Below are 22,442 nucleotides of genomic sequence, written 5' to 3' on the forward strand. Positions count from 1 at the left end.
AGCAAATCTGGAAGCTTATTTTTACCCAAATATGCCTTGGAGAAGTTCTACCTTTTCTGCAACTTTATTCATAGGAGTTAAACCTAAGTTAGAGTTTTTAGGTCAGCTTGGAATGTGAAAATATGTTATTCCTGCAATCTACCTTTTTGAACTTCCTCCTTGCTCTTAAGAATTGTCGTTGTGCTTTTGGGGGCTAGGGAGTGGGGATGTGTGAGTATCTGATTGGTGAACAGATTCTGAATAAAGGAAGAGTGACACCATACTGGTGACTACATGTTACTTTGAAATTTTATTAGTTCCCGGACTTTTTGCCCTATAATATGTGTGTGTTCAAGGCTCTAAAGAAGTCTGTTCTTAAGCCTTTTCTTTTAATTGATTCAGAAAAAGTTTCACATGAACAAGAGGCCTTTAGGAATCTTCAGGGCTAAATATTCCTTCCCCCTTGCAGATTATTTAGTTATTGCTGACTTCAGGGCCTCTCCCTTGTGAGTGCCTGCTAACCCCTCCACGGTGGAGAATGGCAGACTGAACAATGCAGTGTCCCACTTGAGAGGACTCTTCAGGTGCTCTTACTTGCACTGACCCAAAGAATCCATCACATTCTGTTAGTCTTTCTTGGCTTCTGTGCAACCCATTCTTTCAGACATTCCTTTTGTGGGGAGGCAACATGGAATGTCGGAAGAACATGGATTTTAGACTACTTCAAATCCACACAATTTATTAACTCTGTGATGGTGGGCAAAACTACTAAGTTTTCTCATCAATAAAATGGGGATAATAAGACAGACCTCTCTGGAATTGTTGTGAAGATTAAATAAATATTATGTATAAAGTTACTAGCATAATTCCTTAATCCCTTTATCCTTCCAAACCACTCAGTTGCAGAACCTCAAGCCTAAATCACTTAATACTTTTTTCTTTGTTCCCGCATCCTGGCTGCTAAGTGTTGCCACTCGAAATCCATAGTCTATAATCTCAGCTGAGACCTCAGTGCTACCAAGCAATACTTTTATGTGATTTTTTTTTTAAGATTTTATTTATTTATTTGAGAGAGAGTGTGTACAAGCAGGGTGGGGAGGAGTCGAGGGAGAGGGAGAAGCAGGCTCCCCACTGAGCAAGGAGCCTGACGCGGGGTTCGATCCCAGGACCCTGGGATCATGACCTGATATGACCTGAGCCGAAGGCAGATGGGTAACTGACTGAGCCACCCAGGCACCCCCTTTTATGTGATTTTGGTCAGCTTTCTTCTTATGCAGAGGTCAGAAGTTGGTGGCCCCAAAAAACTCGGTTCTATAGGCCTCTTTTGTTTGGCCTTGAGATAGTTTTTCATATGTTGGGTTTGGCTGTGAGGATTTAAAACTTAGGAGGTTTCAAATAAAAGTTAAAATGTCTAGCTTCTTTTGAAAAATCGGATGCTCTGGGGGCACCTGGGTGGCTCAGTCATTAAATGTCTGCCTTCGGCTCAGGTCATGGCCCTAGGGTACTGGGATCGGGCCCCACATCAGGCTCCCTGCTCGGCCGGGAGCCTGCTTCTCCCTCTCTCGCTCCCCCTGCTTGTGTTCCCTCCTCGCTGTCTTTCTCTCTGTCAAATAAATAAATAAATACAAATTTAAAAAAAAGAAAAAAAAAAAAGAAATATCGGATGCTCTGAAAACCCAGCATGACATGGCACTCATTGGTTTCTCTCTTGAGACAGACACGTCTTTTCACTTTGCCAAATTGTCCACAACCTTGTGGACCTACACTGGCCCATTAGATTCAGTTACACTGCTCACTTGATCCTTGTGGGCATTGACTTTTTGGTTTTGTCCTATGGGCTCCCCCTCCTTAAAATCCCTCAAATTTGCCCCCTTCTCCTCATACTCAAAGCCCTCATTATTACTAACCTGGAGTACTGGAATAGTGTCCTAATCCATCTTCTTATCGCTAGTATTGTCCCTCTCAAGGGACTTGTCTTCACAGTATTATCAGATTCATCTTTCTAAATTGCAGACTGAATCCCATCACTCTCTTGTTTTAAATCTTCATTGCCTTTCCACTTTGTACCAAATGAAGTTTAAACTCCCTAGCATGGTTTGCATTTCTACATGATCTGGCCAGTACCTCTCTAGCCACTTAACCTCTCTGTGTTTCAGTTTTCTGCTATGGAACATAAGAGAAATAATAGTTCTTACCTATAGCATTATAATAAAGACTAAATTTTAAAATGCATATAAAGCACTTAGCGTAATACTCAACCTTTAGTAAGTGCTCAATAAATATTAAATATTAATAGTATTATGGTACTACTATATTTTTGTTTTGTTTTTTTCTGGACCCCAGGTGTTCATATTTGCCTTTTCTTCTACCCTGAATGTTTTTACACCCCTGTTTTTCCCTTAATTGCAGCTCATCCTTTAGGACTTAGCTCATGTGTCACCTCCACGGTACACTCCCCGAACCTCCATATCCCATGGCACCTTGCTTTCCTCTAGTAGTGCACTTTTCACATTACAGTGAGGTCTCATTTCTTATTCGTCTTATTTAGACTTTTAAGCTCTTCGAAGACAGGAACTATCTTACATATCCCTGTATCCCCAATGACTAGCACAGATCTAAGCATTGACAAATTAATGAAGGATCAACATCATTCATGGCAGAAGATACTTGATTAATATTACTGCTGTTACTTTTAGGGAATTTAGAAGATGTGCCATAAAACGTTTTTTAATTACCCCTTATTTCAAATTAGTCTAGCAGTGAAAACTATTCTTTAGTTATTACATTTTTCCTCAAAATGAAATACCTTTATTTCTGACCATAAGTGATACATGCCTTTGTAGAAAATCAAAAGAAAAATAAAAGTATAAAGAAGTTTTACTAAGAAAAAAACTAGTGTTATTAAAGTGCTTTAAATGCATAGACTTTTGTGTGCTGCTCAGTTTCCATATTTAAAATCGCACCTATAAATGAACCTTGTTTGACAGAGAGCATTAGAACATCTAGTTTAATATAAGGAAGCTACTAGTTTTGTGTTCCACATTGCAAGTAGCTTCCTGTCTTAAATAATGAAATGTGCCTTCTGCTAGGACAACCATGAACCCTAGAAAAGTTGCAATCCAGTGTGTCATATTACTGTCATTCCCTTGTTTTAAATATGACCATTCACTTACCAATGTATGCCACTTCATCTGTGCTTACAGGCCATTCTCTACAAATGGAGCAGTTTCAGTTTGGAGAACTAAAGCTAACAACCTAGAAGAAAGAAATTATCACTGGTGGAAGCCAAGGATGTCTTTTTTAGGACAAATTTCTTGTTCATTCCCCATGCCTCTCTGCTACCCCATTTGACCATTGACATAATTGATGTGAAATTTGCAGGAATAGATCTTCCAGATTTTCTTCTCCACGCATGTCCTCTTTCCTTCTCTTTTTGCACCAGGTGTCCCATTTCCATTCTCTGCCCCTACCTCCACCCCATCAAGATTTGTTTTACAGAAGAGATGCGTTCTTATGTGTCTTTCTCCTTTTTGTAGTACATTCTTCTGGTAATTGTCCACTTCATTTTTGTGACCTGTCCCTTTCTAGGTAATGATACTGGTGTACATTTTATATAGCAAACTTTTGCTAATAAGCCCAATTTATATCAACTGTATTGCCTTTTTGGTATGGCAAGACATTCCATAGCAGCGACATATTTTATTTATTTATTTTTAAAGATTTTATTTATTTATTTGACAGAGACACACACAGCGAGAGAGGGAACACAAGCAGGGGGAGTGGGGGAGGGAGTAGCAGGCTTCTGCTGAGCAGGGAACCCGATGCGGGGCTCGATCCCAGGACCCTGGGACCATAACCTGAGCTGAAGGAAGACACTTAATGACTGAGCCACCCAGGCACCCCAGCAGCAACATATTTTAGCCTTTAGTGTGGATACTGTTTGAATGAATGAAATTTGCTGTATTTGAGTTTCATCTTCTAATCCAATTCCTGTCTTTAAGAATGAACTGAACATAGTCATCATCATGAGAAATATCAACTGTCTTCTATAGACAGTGTTTCTTTCCATTCTCCAGTTTCTATAAGTTCTCTTCCCCAGTGTTATTTGCTTCCTGTTCTTACTTACTTTTTATTTTAGATCACAGATTCTGCTGGTCATATTCTGTACTCCAAGGAGGATGCAACCAAGGGGAAATTTGCCTTTACCACTGAAGATTATGACATGTTTGAAGTGTGTTTTGAGAGCAAGGGTAAGTAATCAAGAGTGTTTCCCCTGAATTAAGTGTCTCCTCTCAAGTTAGAGCATGAACTTTCTCTCTTGGGCTATTAGGAAGAGGAAATGGTAACTACATTGTTTATATGTCTTTCATACATATAAGTGAAAGTTGGCTAATCAGCTGAGTTCTTCATGTACAGGAGTAGGCATTTCTTAAATGCTGTGACCTATTTGGCTTGAATGATAGAGTTGAATTTCATATAGATGCTGGAAAATAGTGCATTTATATATATGCTAGTGACACGTTTTCTCAGGAATTAGAAATAAGGTCTGTCTGACAAACAATATATGGCAAAGTTAGAAATATTTTTGGTCTCCAGAGCACTTTTCCTAGTTCTGTCTTGCTGTGGATTCTTCTGTGCGTCTCAAGGTCAAGACCCCTTTAGTCTGATTACTTGATGGCTTCTGTGCTCAGTAATGGGGGAAAAGGCAGATTCCTTTTTACTCCCTATTCATTAGTTTAAAGGACACTAGACTCTAAAAGCTTAATGCATTTATACTTGTTACATTAGTTGGGACTCTTTTGGGCTGCAGGACGTAAAAACTCAAACTGCCTTAAAGAAAAAGAAGGGATAGGTCATTTGACTCTCTGAACTGGGAAGTTTGCAACATGGTGCTGACCTCAGGCATAGCTGCATCTTGGGGTTTTTATATCTCTCTCAGTGTTTCCATTCCTTGCCTCCATTTAATTTTAGTCTCAGGCTTCCTCTGTGTAGAAGCAAAAGGACTCCTGGCAGTTTTACATTTGTAGAGTGTTCAAAATATAGGATCCTAGAAGAAGAGCAAGCGCCTTTGCCAACAATGCCAGTAGATGCCCAGGAATGGCAGACGACCCAGCTGCTTTTGATAGGTAATCAAGAATTGACTCCCTTGATCTAAAGTTGGTCAATTCAGCCTAAAAGCTAAGGGAGTTTGCCAAAAGTAAATGGACTAATAGATTAAAAATAAAAAATTAAAGGATTTTGGGCGCCTGGGTGGCTCAGTTGGTTAAGCGACTGCCTTGAGCTCAGGTCATGATCCTGGAGTCCCGGGATCGAGTCCTGCATCGGGCTCCCTGCTCGGCAGGGAGTCTGCTTCTCCCTCTCCCACTCCCCGTTTGTGTTCCCTCTCTCGCTGTGTCTTTCTCTGTCAAATAAATAAATAAAATCTTTAAAAAAAAAAAATTAAAGGATTTTATTTTATTTATTTTTAAGATTTTATTTATTTATTTGAGAGAGAGAATGAGAGACAGAGCAGGAGAGGGAGGAGGGTCAGAGGGAGAAGCAGACTCCCTGCCGAGCAGGGAGCCCAATGGGGGACTCGATCCTGGGACTCCAGGATCATGACCTGAGCCGAAGGCAGTCGCTTAACCAACTGAGCCACCCAGGCGCCCCAAAATTAAAGGATTTTAATGGTGATTTCATGACTGATACCCTTCTCTCTGCTCCCACCAGTGCCAGTTCCAGTTCCAGGATGTCTCAACTATATTCTAGACATTTCCACATGGTTGTGCCACTCTTACCTTAAAACCAAGATGTGTTCACAAGCCTCCCTTTCAAACTAATTCCCCTCTTATCAGTGTTACCACTATCCTTCCAGTTACTTGGGCTCACATTTTGAAATTCTTTTTGCCTTTTTCAGCCTATCATCAAGTTACACTGATACTTCTTTCAAAATATCTTCTGTATCTGTCACCACACAAATCTGAACTCTAATCTTTTATTTTTTTTTAAAGATTTCATTTATTTATTTGAGAGAGAGACAGCGTGAGAGAGGGAACACAAGCAGGGCAAGTGGGAGAGGGAGAAGCAGGCCTCCCGCCGAGCAGGAAGCCCGATGCGGGGCTCGATCCTAGGACCCTGGGATCATGACCTGAGCCGAAGGCAGACGCTTAACGACTGAGTCACCCAGGCGCCCCTGAACTCTAATCTTTTATTTTTTTTTATTTTATTTTATTTTATTTTTTATTTAAAAGATTTTATTTATTTGAGAGAGAGAGAGAGAGAAACAGCATGAGAGGGGATAGGGTCAGAGGGAGAAGCAGGCTCCCTGCCGGGCAGGGAGCCCGATGTGGGACTCGATCCCAGGACTCCGGGATCATGACCTGAGCTGAAAGCAGTTGCTTAACCAACTGAGCCACCCAGGCGCCCGAACTCTAATCTTTTAAATCATGGATTGTGTTGGGGTGCTTGGGTGGCTCAATTGGTCAAGTGGCTGACTCTTGATGTTGGCTCAGGTCGTGATCTCAGAGTCCTGGGATCCAGCCCTGCGTTGGGCTCCGTGCTAGACGTGGAGCCTGCTTAAGATTCTCTCCCTCTCCCTCTGCCCCTGCCCCCCCTAAATATGTGTGTGTGTGTGTGTGTGTGTATAAATGTATACACACAGTATAGTCAGCACTCAATTTCTGGTTTCATTTATCTTGATATGGAAATGCGATACCTTGTAGTCTTTGGAGCACCTTTTAAAAAATTGTCCATTTGACAGAGAAATGCAGAGAAGTTTGGTGTTTTTTAAAATTTTGTTTTGTTTTTAACAAAAGGGACCCTTTAGGGCCATGATGTCAGCTAAGGGGATAGGCTAGCTGGTCTGTGCAAGAAACTATATGGTCTAGACTGAGAGTAGCCAGAGGTCTGTGGTTTTGTGGTTTCACTTGTGTTTGAATAATGCTAATGCTGTGCTATGGCAACAGAGAGATGGTGGGAAGAGTCTGTTAAGAAGAGAATATCTTGATCATTTGGGCCAGGTGGGCTGTGAGCTGATTCAGTTTCATAATTTTTTAAATGAGGAAGGAGAAGCAGAAATCTGCACTGCATCTCTTATGGGCCAATGCCGTGATCAGGATTACACATTGGATTTGGGAAAAGAGACCTCCCTCTCTGGGTGCCGCTGTTTTTGTTTTGTTTTGGAGACTTACTGGTTTAATGCTCAGAAGGCATCTGTGACTTAGTTTCTTAGTCCTACCTAGTCTTATTTCTCTTGCTTTCTCTCTCTCTTTTTTTTTAATTTACATTTTTAAAAGATATTTGTTTACCAATTTATTTTTCAAAGATTTTATTTATTTGACAGAGAGAGACAGTGAGAGAGGGAACATAAATAGGGGGAGCAGGAGAGGGAGAAGCAGGCCTCCTGCTGAGCAGGGTGCCCAATTCAGGGCTCGTTCCCAGGACCCCAGGATCATAACCTGAGCCGAAGGCAGACGCTTAATGACTGAGCCTCACAGGTGCCCCAAGGTTCTTATTTATTTATTTGTTAGAGACAGAGGGAGCACAAGTAGGGGGAGCGGCAGACAGATGGAGAAGCAGGCTCCCCACTGAACAAAGAGCCCGATGTGGGACTCCATCCCAGGATCCTGGGATCATGACCGGAGCCGAAGGCAGATGCTTAACCAGCTGAGCCACCCAGGCGCCCCTGATGTGCATTTTTTTTAAGATTTTTTTTTTTTTTAAGTAAATTTTTAAGCCCCAACATGGGCCTCGAACTCACAACCCCAAGACCAAGAGCCACATGTTCCACCAACTAAGCCAGCCAGGCGCCCCTCTGTTGCTTTCAAGTTGACCTTTCTAATCTATCCAGAAGAACTGCTGTACTGTCTTTTATTTTTTTTATTTTTTTAAAGATTTTATTTATTTATTTGACAGAGAGACAGCGTGAGAGAGGGAACACAAGTAGGGCGAGTGGGAGAGGGAGAAGCAGGCTTCCTGCGGAGCAGGGAGCCCGTCGCGGGGCTCGATCCCAGGTCCCTGGGATCATGACCTGAGCCCAAGGCAGACGCTTAATGACTGAGCCACCCAGGTGCCCCTCTTTACTGTCTTTTAAACATGCTGTACTCATTTCAATATTTGAGCCTTTGCCTGTGCTGTGCCCTTTGCCTAGAGTACTTTGTCCTTGCCTTCAGGTGCTCTCTCTTTAGTGAAGTCTGTCCACAAGTTAACCCTTCTCTTCTCTAACCTTTACTCCATAGCTGGGATTATTTGAACTGGTTTTTTTCTCTTAAGGTTTTTAATGCTTTGCATTTTCATCGTAGCTGTTATGAATGTTTGTCTTAGATCCTACTGAATTATTTGAAGGCAGAGATTGTAATTCAGTCACCTAGTGAGTTCTCACTGAGTAGTTATTGAATTGACTTCAGTCCATTTCAGAAACCTCCAGTGTTCAGGCAGCGGGGAGTGTAGTACCATTCTCTCTGGTTTGTACTTTGAAGAACTCCAAGGCTTAAGTGGCACGGTTTCCTTAAACTCCTAATTCCATGCAGGCAGTTTGTTTGTTTGTCAGAGAGAGCAGAAGCATGGGGAGTGGCAGGCAGAGGGAGAAGCAGCAGGCTCCCCACTGAGCAAGGAGCCTCATGTGGGACTCGATCTCAGGACCCTGAGATCACGACCTGAGCCGAAGGCAGACACTTAACCGACTGAGCCACTCAGGCGTCCCCCATGCAGGCAGTTTTTTATTTCATAAATAATTAGGTAAATTCCAGGGGATTGGGGCTGAGCAATTTTCTGGGATTCCTGAGTCTTTCTCTCTCTCCTACTTGATGATTTAAGGTTAAATTCTTTTTTGATCAAGCTGAATCAGTTTACCTTTTCTGATATAAGCCTAGCTCTGTTGGCCCTACTATCCCAAATAGGCATTTCTCTTTCTAAGTAGCATCCCTGAAAACTGTACTCTTCTTTACAAGTGTTTTTCTTTCTTTTCTTTTAAGTGTTTTGTGGGTCCTATAACATTGTATTAACCTACTAAAATGGCCTTACATTGACCAAAATGTTTGAATTAAAGTGGAATATTAGCTAAATCCTGTGTTGTTTTCAGTACTCATGTTTATATTAAGTAAATCCAAGCTTAGCATATACCCAATAATCCTTTTTTTTTTTTTTTCCAAAATTTGACAGGGCACCCTTTTCAGATGTGGAAATGTACCTTTTCGATCTTAGTTGGTGCCCACTACCTATTGGTCTATATGCCACTCAGTTTTATACTGTGTTGACTTGAGTGTTATTTCCTAATCCCGTAAGCCTGTATGTTGTCTCTTCTGCTGTTCTGTCCCTCTGTAGTACCAAGCTGCAGTGTCTTGTGTCCTGCCTGCTCAGAGATGTTTGCCAGCAGCATGTTCTCGTTGCTTTCCGGCACCCCACACAGATAGAGGCTTTGTCTGGAATGCTTGTGATTTTAGCCAGAGCCAGGAATTTTCTGCAGCTGAGTAGGGGGAGGAGTTGTGGCTGTTTCCCTCTATTGAGAGGGTAGGGGTTAGAGAGAGGGAGGGTGGGTGGGTGATTTCCCAGAATTTTAAATATTCTACACAATGAATCATTTGATTTCTTTCTCAGGAACAGGGCGGATACCTGATCAACTCGTGATTCTAGACATGAAGCACGGAGTGGAGGCGAAAAATTACGAAGAGGTATGTCCTGCTGTAACAGCCGGTAGTGTGCTGTGCTAGGAGGTTTCTGTGACCTAGGCAGGCCAACTGGCTGTGCTTTGTCCAGAAGGCTTTTGTTTTCTCAGCAGTCATGTGACAACCAGCTACAATCTTACTGATACAAAAAGTTGTGTTAACAGTCTTGAACGATAATTCTGACTGTGCCTTCGGCCAAATGACCGAACCAGCTATCCCACAGACATGTTAGTGTGTAGGGGCACCTGGGTGGCTCAGTTGGTTAAGCGTCTGCCTTCGACTCAGGTCATGATCTCAGGGTCCTGGGATCGAGCCCCGTGTTGGGCTTCCTAAGCTCAGTGGGGAGTCTGCTTCTCCCTCTCTTCCTCCTCCTCCCCCCTGCTTGTATGTGCACTTTCTCTTTCTCTCTTTCAAATAAATAAAATCTTACAAAAACAAAAACAAAAACAAAAAAACCCAAAACCACAAGAACTATTCAAGACTGAAGGATTGATCTTTACAGAAAGGTAAGAGTATTTTTACCCAGATCAGAGTCTTCTTACAACAGTACCTGAAGGTATGAAGAAGAGGTGGGGGACAGGAAATGTAAATGGTTTTTAAAGAATGTAAACAAGGGCGCCTGGGTGGCTCAGTCCTTAAATGTCTGCCTTCGGCTCAGGTCATGATCCCCAGGGTCCTGGGATCGAGTCCCACATCAGGCTGCCTGCCCGGCAGGAAGCCTGTTTCTCCCTCTCCCACTCCCCCTGCTTGTGTTCCCTCTCTCACTGTGTCTCTCTCTGTCAAATAAATAAAATCTTTAAAAAAAAAAAAAAAGGGCTCCTGGGTGGCTCAGATGGTTAAGCGTCTGCCTTCGGCTCAGGTCATGATCCTAGGGTCCTGGGATCGAGTCCTGCATCGGGCTCCCTGCTAGGCGGGGAGCCTGCTTCTCCCTCTGCCTCTGCCTCTCTCTCTCTCTCTGACTCTCATGAATAAATAAATAAAACATAAAAAAAAAAGTAAACAAAATAAAGTTGATTTAAGAGAATTTTCTAGGACTGATGGACCCACAGAAAGTTGCTCCATCTTTGGTCAGGACCTGGGAAGGAAATGTCCTAAAATGGAAGAAGATTGGAAGTGACCGGCTAATTCTGCAACAGGAAGTAGTCATACAACAATTGCAGCTCTTTAAGTCTTTCCTCTGTTTCTTAGTTCAGATATCCAATAGAATAACACCAGACTGAGTTATTTGTAGGTGATCAACAAGAGCGAGGGATATGGTAGAGGTAGTGAATGGAAGACAGTTCCTGGTAGAGACTTTGAATTGCTTGTTTCTGTGTCTAAGCTGGTTTTTTTTTTTTTTAAAGATTTTATTTATTTATTTGACAGAGAGAGAGACAGCGAGAGCAGGAACACAAGCAGGGGAAGTAGGAGGGGGAGAAGCAGGCTTCCTGCCGAGCAGGGAGCCCGATGTGGGACTCGATCCCAGGACCCTGGGATCATGACCTGAGCCGAAGGCAGATGCTTAACGACTGAGCCACCCAGGCGCCCTCTAAGCTGGTTTTTAAAAGAAAGCAAGAGAGCCTTTACTTGATGAACTGAAGAGTAAATTGAAATAATCCTTTTAAGCTTTGATGGTTGAGAAGAATCTTAATTATATTTATATAAGGTAATGTATGTTAAAATGCTATTTTAAGGTATAAAAGAGAAAAATGTTGCAGTTATTCTGAGGTAGAAAAATAGGTAAGGTGATTTTCAGTTTTCGATGACTGCTGCAGTATCCTCAACTTGAGACCACTCTCGAAGCCAGCATGCATTGTTACAATAGAAATTTTACCTGTTGTAAGTCTTTCCTCCTGATATGATGGCTGCCATTTGTTAAATAATAAGGCATTTGATTAGACATTAGACATAATTTTTCCCTCTAAAACAGAGGGCATTATTGTGAGTTTATATAGAAAATGATGTGGACATCTCTGTCACAGAGCATGCTGGAACTCCTATTCCTCCTGGAATTTCTACCATCCTTGGACTTTGTTGACATTGGGGAAGGGCCTTTATCTTTCCTGACCTTTTGCCTAACCCACGAGGGGAATCCCTAGCAGAAAGGAAACCACAGCACTTCCTTTGCCTGCTTCCTGCTTTGGAAGTCTGGAACGTCCTAAGCATGTCGTTACGCACATGGTTACAACACAGCTCTAAATTCTGTTTCTTAACCAAGTAACTCCTGCTACTACTCTCTTTGGCGATCTTACCACCAACCCCACCACCTCCCCCCCAAAAGGCAGAGCAAACTGAGACAGAGAAGAAGTGGTTTCAACACAGGCCAGAGGTAGCCGTTTCCGCAGTCAATGGCTAGGCTCCCTTGAATCTTGCTTAGAAATAGCTGTTACTTGTCTCTCAGCAAATGCCTGTGACAAGAACATGAATAATAGAAGCACTTGTTCTCTGGTTAATTACCAGCGAGCACTGAGCGTATGTAGAGGTTTTGAGGCATTTAATTTCAGGCCCTTGAGGTAATAGAGAGTTTTTATCTCCAGAGGATTTGGGCCTATTGGTATCAGCATTTGGCTTTGGGGAGGTGGCACATTTTCTTCAAGTTTTTTCATATCCAAAGTATCTTCCTCACAGTTGTGGGCTTCATGATTCTGAAATCCCTTGTGGTTTTGTAAAATTGAATAGTAGTCAGTGTTTCAGTAGCTGGGCAGAGTACTACAATGCCTACTAAATTGTTAGAGAGGATTTACTTAATTAGTGCATGTGGAATTGCTATGTAAACAATACAAATATTTGTAAGATGGTATTTAGAAGCTAGAATGGTTGTCCTATTGTAAAGAAGCATAGAGTCTTGTAGTTTGAATTCTTTAAAGAGTTTAGAATGCTTATGTCCTCAGAAATAAAGCACTTTTGATCCCCTCTGTTGAATTTTAAGGACCTTTCACCACTGTCTTTTGCCCATGGTGGGGGGGGGGGGGGGCAGCGGCATCTTTTTTGTGGTCTGTGGTACCAGAGCAGCTGCTTGTGAGGATTAATTGTCTAATCCTGCAGTTGTGGAAATGAAGGCAGTAACTGTCCCACGAAGAAGGAGCTATCTGACACATCCTCAAACTCTGGGGCTGTATATGTCCCTTCTTGATGTGGAGGTCAGCATTTTCAGTACAACTAAAATCCTGTTGTGCCTGTGGGTTCTATTAGTATGTCATTTGCTATCAGCATGTATACCAGAAACAGTTGCCCTTGTTGGAACAACAGCTTAAGACTTTCCAAAAGTTCTACTTTTTTGAATGCCCTCAGGAAGGAGGAACTCTGGTTCTGCATACTAGATCCAAAATCCTTTCTCGACATGAGTAAAATGAAATAACGGGCAAGGCACCTGACACATTGTTGGTTAGATCAGTAGATTTTGGCTTCCTTCTCCTACCCTTTCTGGAAACTGACTATGACAGAGTAAATAGAATCATGCTAAATTTCATATAGCCCCTAAGATTGGCAGTATTATCTGGCCTTATTTTGGTACATTCTTGACCTTTTGAGCTTCTATGAAGAGGCTTGTGATTCACATACGTCCCCACACAAGTAAACTTGTCCTTGGCTATAGGTCTGCCTTCTTTATCTTGATTGTGTAGACTAGACGATCTGCACTGTTACCGCTGTGTTTCTAAAATTTGGGGGGCTATGGTGGGGAGTGTGGAGGTAACAGCAATTTGACTGAATTTGGCTTACCACAAGCAGCTTCTCTTAAGTCTCAGTGCTCCACCAAGGAAAACAATCTAGCGATTCTCTAGAGGTCGGTTTTACATGTATGTTTTAAGAAGCAGTTTTGCAGAGTTAAAACCTTTTAGGTGCAGTTACATATGACTCTGAATTCTAGGTTTAAATCATCACTAGGGGGCGGGAGATTTGGATATGGCTTAAGAAGGGTAATTTCACAGTTTTTTTGAGGTGTTGTACATGTGCAGGGAAAGGCTTTCTGACTTGTAGCTTTTCCAAGCAGTCCCTTCCACCACAGATGAGAGTGATAGTGTGGTAGGGAGGACTTTCTCCTGGGCAGTGGGTGAAAATAGATACAGAGTGCTCTAAGGAAGCCTTGCTTTAGGGGACCAACAACACTTATTATCTCATATGAGAAAGTTGGCTCCTCTGAAGAAGGCATTGAATGGGCATGCTATACGAAGTTTACATTGTATTAATTTCTTTGAGTTCAAGGGCCGAACTAGTGTGGGGATAAAGGATAAAAATCAAAACAATGTGAATATGACAATGTATGATTGTTAATTATGTGGCACAGTCTAAGTGCTGTAGGACTTTAGGAAAGAGGGAGTCGGTGTGGACAGAAGTTGTTAAAGAAAGCTTCATGGTTAAGGCTTGAAAGATAGGTAGGGGTTGGATACACTGAGTGAATATAAAGTCAAAGGTACGGTTTTGCTTGCATTTTACAAAGCAGCAGAGCTTTGCCGTTCTGATGCTGAATAAATGCTTTGGTGACCTTGGGTAGGGATTCAAGAGACCATGGTTCTGCTAGTCCTGGTCTTCCACCCAAAGGACTTGATTACTATGGAATCTTCAGTTTCATTTGTAAAATGAAGTCCCTTGTAGCTCTAATAGTCTTTATTGAATGGCTAAAATGCAGCTTACAGGGGGAATGCTACCCTCTAGTGGAGAACCTATGGTACATAACATTGTCAAGTAGGCTTTGCTTTTATCAAGCTGTTGGCAAAATACATGTCATCCTTCCAGCCTGAGAAGAGAGAAATAGACTGGAATAACGGCCTGCTGTCCTGAAACATTTACAATTTCCCTTTTTTTTTTTTAAAGATTTTGTTTATTTGACAGAGACACAGCGAGAGAGAGAACACAAGAAGGGGGAGTGGGAGAGGGAGAGGGAGAAGCAGGCTTCCTGCGGAGCAGGCAGCCCGATGCGGGGCTCAGTCCCAGGACCCTGGGATCATGACCTGAGCCGAAGGCAGACGCCTGACGACTGAACCACCCAGGCACCCCTAATTTCACATTCTTACAGACATTGTGAACACTAAATCAGACGTTCAGAAGAGCAGAACAACAGTCAGTGGGGATTTTGATATAGTTGTTCTTGTCATCTTTTTGTACTGACTACGATAAAAGTCTTGGTGATAAACTCATTGAATACTTAGTCCTGGGCAAGCGAAGAGGGTCTTCCTGAGAATAGTGATGATAATTTCCTTAAAATTTTTACTCTGTTAGTCTGTAAAAATTAGAATAATAGCAGTATGAAACCAGGGAAGTTTGACTAATAAACTGGACAACTTACCCAGATCCTTGTGGCCTAATATAGCTTGATCATTTCACCTTTGATCCAGAAAAAAAAATAGTGTAGCCTACTAGTTTCCTTCATCAACGTTTTAGTACCTTCAGAATAAAATATAAACTCAGACTTGGATTCCAGTCTCCGATCCACCAAGCTCAGAACTTGGGCAAGGGTTATTTAACACTTTGAATCTTAATTTCCTGATCTGAAAAATTTAGGGATAATAATATTCACCTTATATAGGGTTATGAGGATTAAGTAAGATTATAAGGTATAAAATACATACACATTATGGATATATACTGATAGGTCTAATTCATTATACTGCCTTCTTCATCCTCTTCCTCAGTTGAACTCCTCCCTAATTTTTGAGCCTTATGTTTGCTATTACCAACAACCCTCCTCCAGGCATGTATAAGGCCATCCTCAATACTAAATTTCTTTGGTTTTTCAGGTTTTAGGGCTTTTCAGGTTTTAGGCATTTGGCCTGTTGTCATTTAACAAAAAAGATGGGGAGGGTTAGGAGTAGTCTTCAAAGTAATTTTTTATTTTTTATTTATTTTTATTTTTATTTTTTTAAGATTTTATTTATTTATTCATTAGAGACAGAGAGAGAGAGGCAGAGGGAGAAGCAGGCTCCCAAGGAGCAGGGAGCCCGATGCGGGACTCGATCCCAGGACCCTGAGATCATGACCTGAGCCGAAGGCAGACGCCTAACCATCTGAGCCACCCAGGCGCCCTTCAAAGTAATTAAAAAAAAATTTTTTTTTTTTTAAGATTTTATTTATTTATTTGAGAGAGAGAGAATGAGAGAGAGCACATGAGAGGGGGGAGGGTCAGAGGGAGAAGCAGACCCCCTGCTGAGCAGGGAGCCCGATGCGGGACTCGATCCCGGGACTCCAGGATCATGACCTGAGCCGAAGGCAGTCGCTTAACCAACTGAGCCACCCAGGCGCCCCTCAAAGTAATTTTTTAAAAGAATATTTTCAGGGGCACCTGGGTAGCTCAGTTGGTTAAGCTTCTGCCTTCGGCTCAGGTCATGATCCCAGGGTTCTGGGATCGAGTCCCCGAGTAAGGCTCCCTGCTCAGCGGGACGCCAACTTCTCCCTCTCCCTCTCCCTCTCCCTCTGTGGCTCACCCTGCTTGTGCTTGCTCTCTCTTTCTCTTTCTCTCAAATAAAATCTTAAAAAATATATTTTTTTTCAGCTGGCAGGGGCATGCCCATAGTTTCACTTCCAGGTTTTTTTTTGCAAGTTTCTATTTAGAGAGCCTTAAATCATTTATCACTAAAGAAGTTTCATGCCATTGTTTTTATACTATCTCATTCAGGAAGCTTCGGAGATGAAAGTGTAAACCAGGAGGGAAAATGTTAAACAGACTAAAGTTGAGCTTATTATATATGTCTTGTATTGATATCTTTTCCCTGGGGAATTTCTTTGCTCTGTGGCTCTATACGAAATCAACCAACAGGTATATAGTCTAGAGTAATGGCAAAATCTGGCATTTGGGCATTAAGCTAGGAGAGTTAGCTAAATGCATTAACTAACCATTAGTTAAATGTTATAGTCAATTAGCTTCATTCTGTTTGTAGCTGTCAGTCATGCCATTAACTCTAGCCAACATTTTACAGATGTAAGAAAATATACATCCAGTGAAAGAAAACTTAGGTGGATCATTGCAAATTCATAAGGTACATTTTATGTACCTTATTTAAATATAAACTTACTTTTTATATCCCCATCCTAACAGCAATTTCTAGTTTTATTTTAAGTAACTTTTATTTTTTTATTTATTTATTTTTAAGACTTTATTTATTCATTTGAGAGAGAGAGAGGCAGAGAGAGCACAAGCAGGGGGAGAGGTAGAGGGAGAGGGACAAGCAGGCTCCCCGCTGAGCTGGGAGCCCGACGTGGGCCTCCATCCCAGGATCTGGAGATCACGACCTGAGCCGAAGGCAGATGCTTAACCATCTGAGCCACCCAGGCACCCCAAATAACTTTTATTTTAAATAATTTCACATGTTCAGTGAGGAATATAGATGAGCAAAGAGAACATAAGAACACTCTTAAACTCTTGCTGTTCATCCCACGTTAACTGCTGTTAACATTAGCTGAAAAAGAACAAAGAAGGTGAATTGGACAAAAGAGAAGAAAAAGGGCATTCTATAGAGAACATACAATAAATAGAGAGTAAAGAGGTAGTTATTGAAAAAGAATTTTTTTTAAAGATTTTATTTATTTGAGATAGCATGAGCAGGAGGGCAGAGGGAAAGGGAGAAGTAGGATCCCCACTGAGCAGGGAGCCCAATGCGGGGCTCGATCCTAGGACCCCAGGATCATGACCTGAGCCGAAGGCAGATGTGTAACCGACTGAGCCACCAGGCGCTCCTTAGAAAAAGAATTTTTGATGAATTCTTAAGGAAAGATTTAAGAGCAACTGGTATATGAGTTTTAAGATCTAGAAAACTCTGGTGGTATATCCTCATTTTAAAAGTAAATCATAATATAAGATTGATAGGAAAAAAACAAAAATAGGCTAATGAAATCTTTGCTTTTGTCATATCTGCCTCTAGTTACTAGACACTCTTGGAGGTTTCACAGTGGTCTGGGTTGAGAAAGGAAGACAGTTCATTTCTTTCTCACATCCTTCATTCCTTAGCATACAAGGAAGTCCTTGAAGATTTCTTTTGGTAACTGGCTATGTAATTCTAAAAAAAAATGCAGTGGTTTGTTTTGTTTTGTTTTGTTTTGTTTTTAGCAAAGCTAGGCTTCATCTGGGCTCTGGAGCTCTGATATAAACCCTAAAGCTGTTGTGGGATTTAAAGGAGCAAAGCAGAATTCTCTAATTTTATAGTTTGAGTTATCTTAATGTTACAGTCATATACTCCCTCATTCCTGTGCATTGTCGATTGGGAATTTAGAGGGTTTTCTTTTAAAATCATGTCTGACTATGACTCTAACACTTATTATGCTGATAATATTGTTTCTTTCTTGGACATGAGTAGAAGGGCAAAGTAAAGTGCTTTATTAAAATCAGAAACCTAGGGGCTCCTGGGTGGCTCAGTCGTTAAGCATCTGCCTTCAGCTCAGGTCATGGTCCCAGGGTCCTGGGATCGAGCCCCATATCAGGCTCCCTGCTCCACTGGAGGCCTGCTTCTCCCTCTCACACTCTCCCTGCTTGTGTTCCTGCTCTTGCTATCTCTCTTTCTCTCTCTCTGTCAAATAAATAAATAAAATCTTTAAAAATAATAATAATAAATCAAATCAAATCAAATTAGAAATCTTAGGAAAATAACATATTTTACTTCATAGCCTACTATATTACAGTATTTCCAAGGAGGTTTTAATCAAAGTATCAAAAAATTCTGAGATGGAAACACATGAACAGTTTGTGGGGAAGGGCAGAAGCCCAGATTTTAGAATATGTTAGAGTGATAACAGAAGAGGTTTTAAGTTTGGTGAAACTTTTTTTTTTTTTTTTTTTTAAGATTTTATTTTTAGGTAATCTCTACACCCAACATGGGGCCCAAACCCGCAACCCTGAGATAAAGAGTCACATGCTCTATCAACTGAGCCAGTCAGGTGCTTCGGGTTTGGTGAAACTTTTAAAAGACTCATCTGTTGCCTTGTGTTCTAGACCAGAGCAGTTTTTTCAAGGAGTAGGTTCATAATTCCTTTCTTTTCCAGATTGCCAAGGTTGAGAAGCTCAAACCTTTAGAGGTGGAGCTCCGACGCTTAGAAGACCTTTCAGAATCCATCGTTAATGATTTTGCCTACATGAAGAAGCGAGAGGAGGAGATGCGAGATACCAATGGTGAGGGGAAGGCAGCTCTTGTTTCTTCATAAAGGAGACAGAGCTCTTTTCTCAGTTTTGCCAAATGGGGATAGTGGAATGGGATGATGGGATGATCACTTCAGTGTTGTTGTTTCTCCAGGTAAATGAGCTTTGTTAGATGTTCAAGGGAATAGAAATTTCTGTGATAGGCAGTTGACTATATTCTCAGTTTATTGTGTATCAAACTGATAGTACTAATTTTTAACATTTATATATAGAACAGTGAACTTTTAAGAAAAAACAATCCAAAATCCTACTGTCAGGCCTAGAGACTGAGTGAAGTTTATTAATTGCCTTTTCCCCCTGGCCACTGTATAGCCTGCTGAGCCTCATTTCATTGTCTTATAACACTTTTGTTTTTTTAGAGTCAACAAACACTCGGGTCCTGTACTTCAGCATCTTTTCAATGTTCTGCCTCATTGGACTAGCCACCTGGCAGGTCTTCTACCTGCGTCGCTTCTTCAAGGCCAAGAAGTTGATTGAGTAATAAGGCCCAGTCTCCTCCCACCTTGTATCTCAGCCAGCTGAACATCACTGGGACATGTCTGACCTAAGGCATCCTACTAACAGCACCATCAAGGCACATTGAAGCTTTCTTGCCAGAACTGATCTCTTTTGGTGTGGGAGGACAGGGGTTACCACCTACACCCAACAAGTCAATGAGGGACTTCTTTTTAACTTGGTAGCATTTGGACTGGTTTTGCAACAATAGGACTATTATTAGAGTCACCTATGACAAAAAATAGGGGTTACCTAGATAATGCCAAAGTCAGCATTTGTACTGGGTTTCCTCTTGTGATCTGTTTGAACCATGTTTTCTTTCCTTTTCCTACTAGCTCACCAGCTTGGGCTTCCACTTTAGTTCCTTTACCAAGGTTTGTATGACCATGTTGAACTTGTTTCATTCTGATTGTCCTCTTTGGATTTCTTTGTGAAAACACACTTCACTTTCTCTTGACCCTTAGCTGAAATGTTTAGGTAGCTTCTGGTAATATCCTTTCATAAATTTATGTCTCTTCAAAGGGTGATAGATGGGACACCTCATAGAAATGAGCATTGAACTGTATATAACTCTTAAAGAGGACTTCATTTTAGAGAATTAAAATATTTGTGCTCAGCTGCCTGAACCTCTTTTGTGTATTTATGTGTGTTTAGTTCTATGCAGTTTTATCCAGTGTAGATTTGTGTGATCACCACCGCAAGATGCAGAACAGTCTCAATTCTCGTATCCCTGTACTACTACCTTTTTATAACCACAGCCACCTCCCTTCTTTTCCCCAAAGTCCCAATTTCTGGCAACCACTAATCTGTTCTCCATCTCTACTTTTGTCATTTCAAGAATGTTTTATAAATGGAATCATATAGTATGTAACCTTTTTTGAGATTGGCTTTCAAAACTCAGCATAATTCCCTCGAAATCCATCCATGTTGTTACATGTTATCAATGGCTTGCTTCTTTTTATTGCTCAGTAGTATTTCATGGTATGGATGTATCACAGTTTGTTTAACCATTCCCCATTGAGGGACATTGGCGTCATTGTCAGTTTTTGGCCATTTCTGCTAAAGCTGCTGTGAACATTGATGTACCGGTTTTTATGTGAACATAAATTCTCATTTCTCTGGGATAAATGCCCAAGAGGGCAACTGCTGGGTTGTATGGTAAGCACGTGTTTTTATTTTTCTAAGAAACTGTCCTACTCTTTTCCCGGAGTGACTACCATTTTACCTTCCCACCAGCAACGTGTGACCAATCCAATTTCTCGGAATCCTCACCAGTATCTGCTATTGTTCTTATTTTTTATTTTAGTCATTCTCATAGGTGTGTCTAGTAATGCCTCATTATGGTTTTAATTTGCTTTGTCCTAATGGCAAATGATGGCTGAACATCTTTTCATGTGCTTATTTATCATCTATGTATCTTCCTCAATGAAGTATCTATTGCTCTCCTTTTTGCCCACTTTCTAATTAGCTTGTTTTTTCTACTAAGTTTCTAGAGTTCCTTATATATCCTAGATGCAAGTCCTTTGTCAGATATGTGGTTGCTTGAATTTTTAATATAACTTCTAGCAAGGAAAATACAGGTAAAATTTACCAACTCTTCTTATGTGGCCAGTCACCGACTTAATTCCTGTCCTTTATGTGTTCCATCTAGCAAATTAAGACATGGGGTATTAAAAAAAACACATCTGGGAGGATTATGAATAGAGTAAATACTTGAAAATGAATGTTGCAAAAGCAAAGCCAAGAACTGCTGTGGGAATATAAGGTGCCTAAAGGCCATTAAGTAAGCAAAGGTATGGATACAAATGACCATGTTTGTGAACAGGAAAAATACTGTCACTTGAAAATTACTCCATTTCGCCCAGGAAAGTGGATAGGAGTCTGTCCTTTCTGTAATCTCTTTTAACCCCTGCTGACTGTTACAGGGCTTTGTCTAAGTAAGTGCAGTGGCAAGAATTACAGGACTTAGGGCATATAGCTTGCAGTTAAGAAGCAGATGTATTAGAATTAACAGAGAACACCGCTGTGATGACTAGGGTAAGGTACAAAAGTAGAAGAGGGAGTGAGTTATGTTGTTAAAATCTCAGGCTGTTCTGTTAATGTTCCAGCTACTCTGAACCCCCCCACCCCCTTGTGTGAATTCCTCCGGCCTGGCAGAGTGGTTCTTTCATTAATTTGTGCAACATTGCCATCTGCTGGTAGGAATTGATAGGTATGGCTTCTGAGACTGGCAACCAAATCCTCAACATAAGGACAGTGGATGTTGAGAAAGTCCACCTGTGGTATTACGTATAGTAGATGACGGAGGATACATCCCAGTAGGGAAGAGAATAACCAAATTTGTGGGTCAGATCCATTTTTAGGGATCTAAAGGTCAAATTTTGTTCTGTACCATTAGCCTAATAAGAAACTTTCATATTTCTGACTGGTGCCTTTCCCCTTTTTCAGAAGCAATGACAGTTCTTAACTTGGTTATATTCTTCTGTTTTGACAAAATGGCAAAGAAGAAGATAGAGGAGAATATTTTATTTTACTGATGTTTTTGTTCCTGAATGTGACTTTGTGAAACTGGGATTTTTTCCATGTCCTTCCCTTTTACTTTCATGCCGAAAATACCAACTCAGACATTTGTGCTTTCAGTTTAAAGTTCATTGATAATTACACCTTGATTTTATCGAAAAAGTAAAAATTATTTGTCTTTGATAGAAGGCTAGTGCAAGAGTAAATCAGCTTTAAAAATGGGGATTTTATCTGCTTTCCTCCATTTTGAGCCTTTTCAACACAGTCTATATAATATAGATAGGAATGATACAGTTTAAGTGCTGTTATATCATCGTCATAAACTCCTGTCATAAGCCATTTTCCTGTTTAATGGAAAGAGGCATGTGGGATTTCTACAGATTCACTTATAAATGTTGGACTGGGGATTTTTGTGTAAATTTTCTCAAATAAATGCTAGCAGAAACCATTTTAGGTGTATTTTTCTGTTCCTCTTGAGTATCTCTTTGTCTGAACTGGCAATAATTCTTCCATATTCTTCAGTTTTAAAGTATGGCAAATTATCCATGATAAATTAGAGAAAAGGTTGTATGTAATTTACTACAGATGGATAAAGTTTATTTGAGCTAATACAATTTTATTATATTTTGTAAGTATGTAAGCTATATAATGTGTGTATATAAACATAATCATAATAATTAACATCTTCAGAAAGGCAAAATAGGGTT

General features: G+C 40.9%; 1 protein-coding gene across 1 annotated transcript in view; it reads left to right on the top strand.

The window, feature by feature from the left end:
• The window catches only part of TMED10 (transmembrane p24 trafficking protein 10), a 38,591-nt gene extending 16,408 nt beyond the window's left edge, over positions 1-22,183 (top strand). Inside the window, exons 2-5 of the mRNA XM_034993007.1 lie at positions 4,118-4,229; positions 9,553-9,626; positions 18,567-18,693; positions 19,080-22,183. Coding sequence (XP_034848898.1) covers positions 4,118-4,229; positions 9,553-9,626; positions 18,567-18,693; positions 19,080-19,201 — 435 coding nt within the window. The 3' untranslated portion in view covers positions 19,202-22,183. The remainder of the gene's footprint in view (positions 1-4,117; positions 4,230-9,552; positions 9,627-18,566; positions 18,694-19,079) is intronic.
• The last annotated feature ends 259 nt before the right edge of the window (positions 22,184-22,442 follow it).

Source organism: Mirounga leonina, unplaced genomic scaffold (assembly GCF_011800145.1).
Source record: "Mirounga leonina isolate KUSES-001 unplaced genomic scaffold, KU_Mleo_1.0 Mir_82, whole genome shotgun sequence".
Lineage (NCBI taxonomy): Eukaryota > Metazoa > Chordata > Mammalia > Carnivora > Phocidae > Mirounga > Mirounga leonina.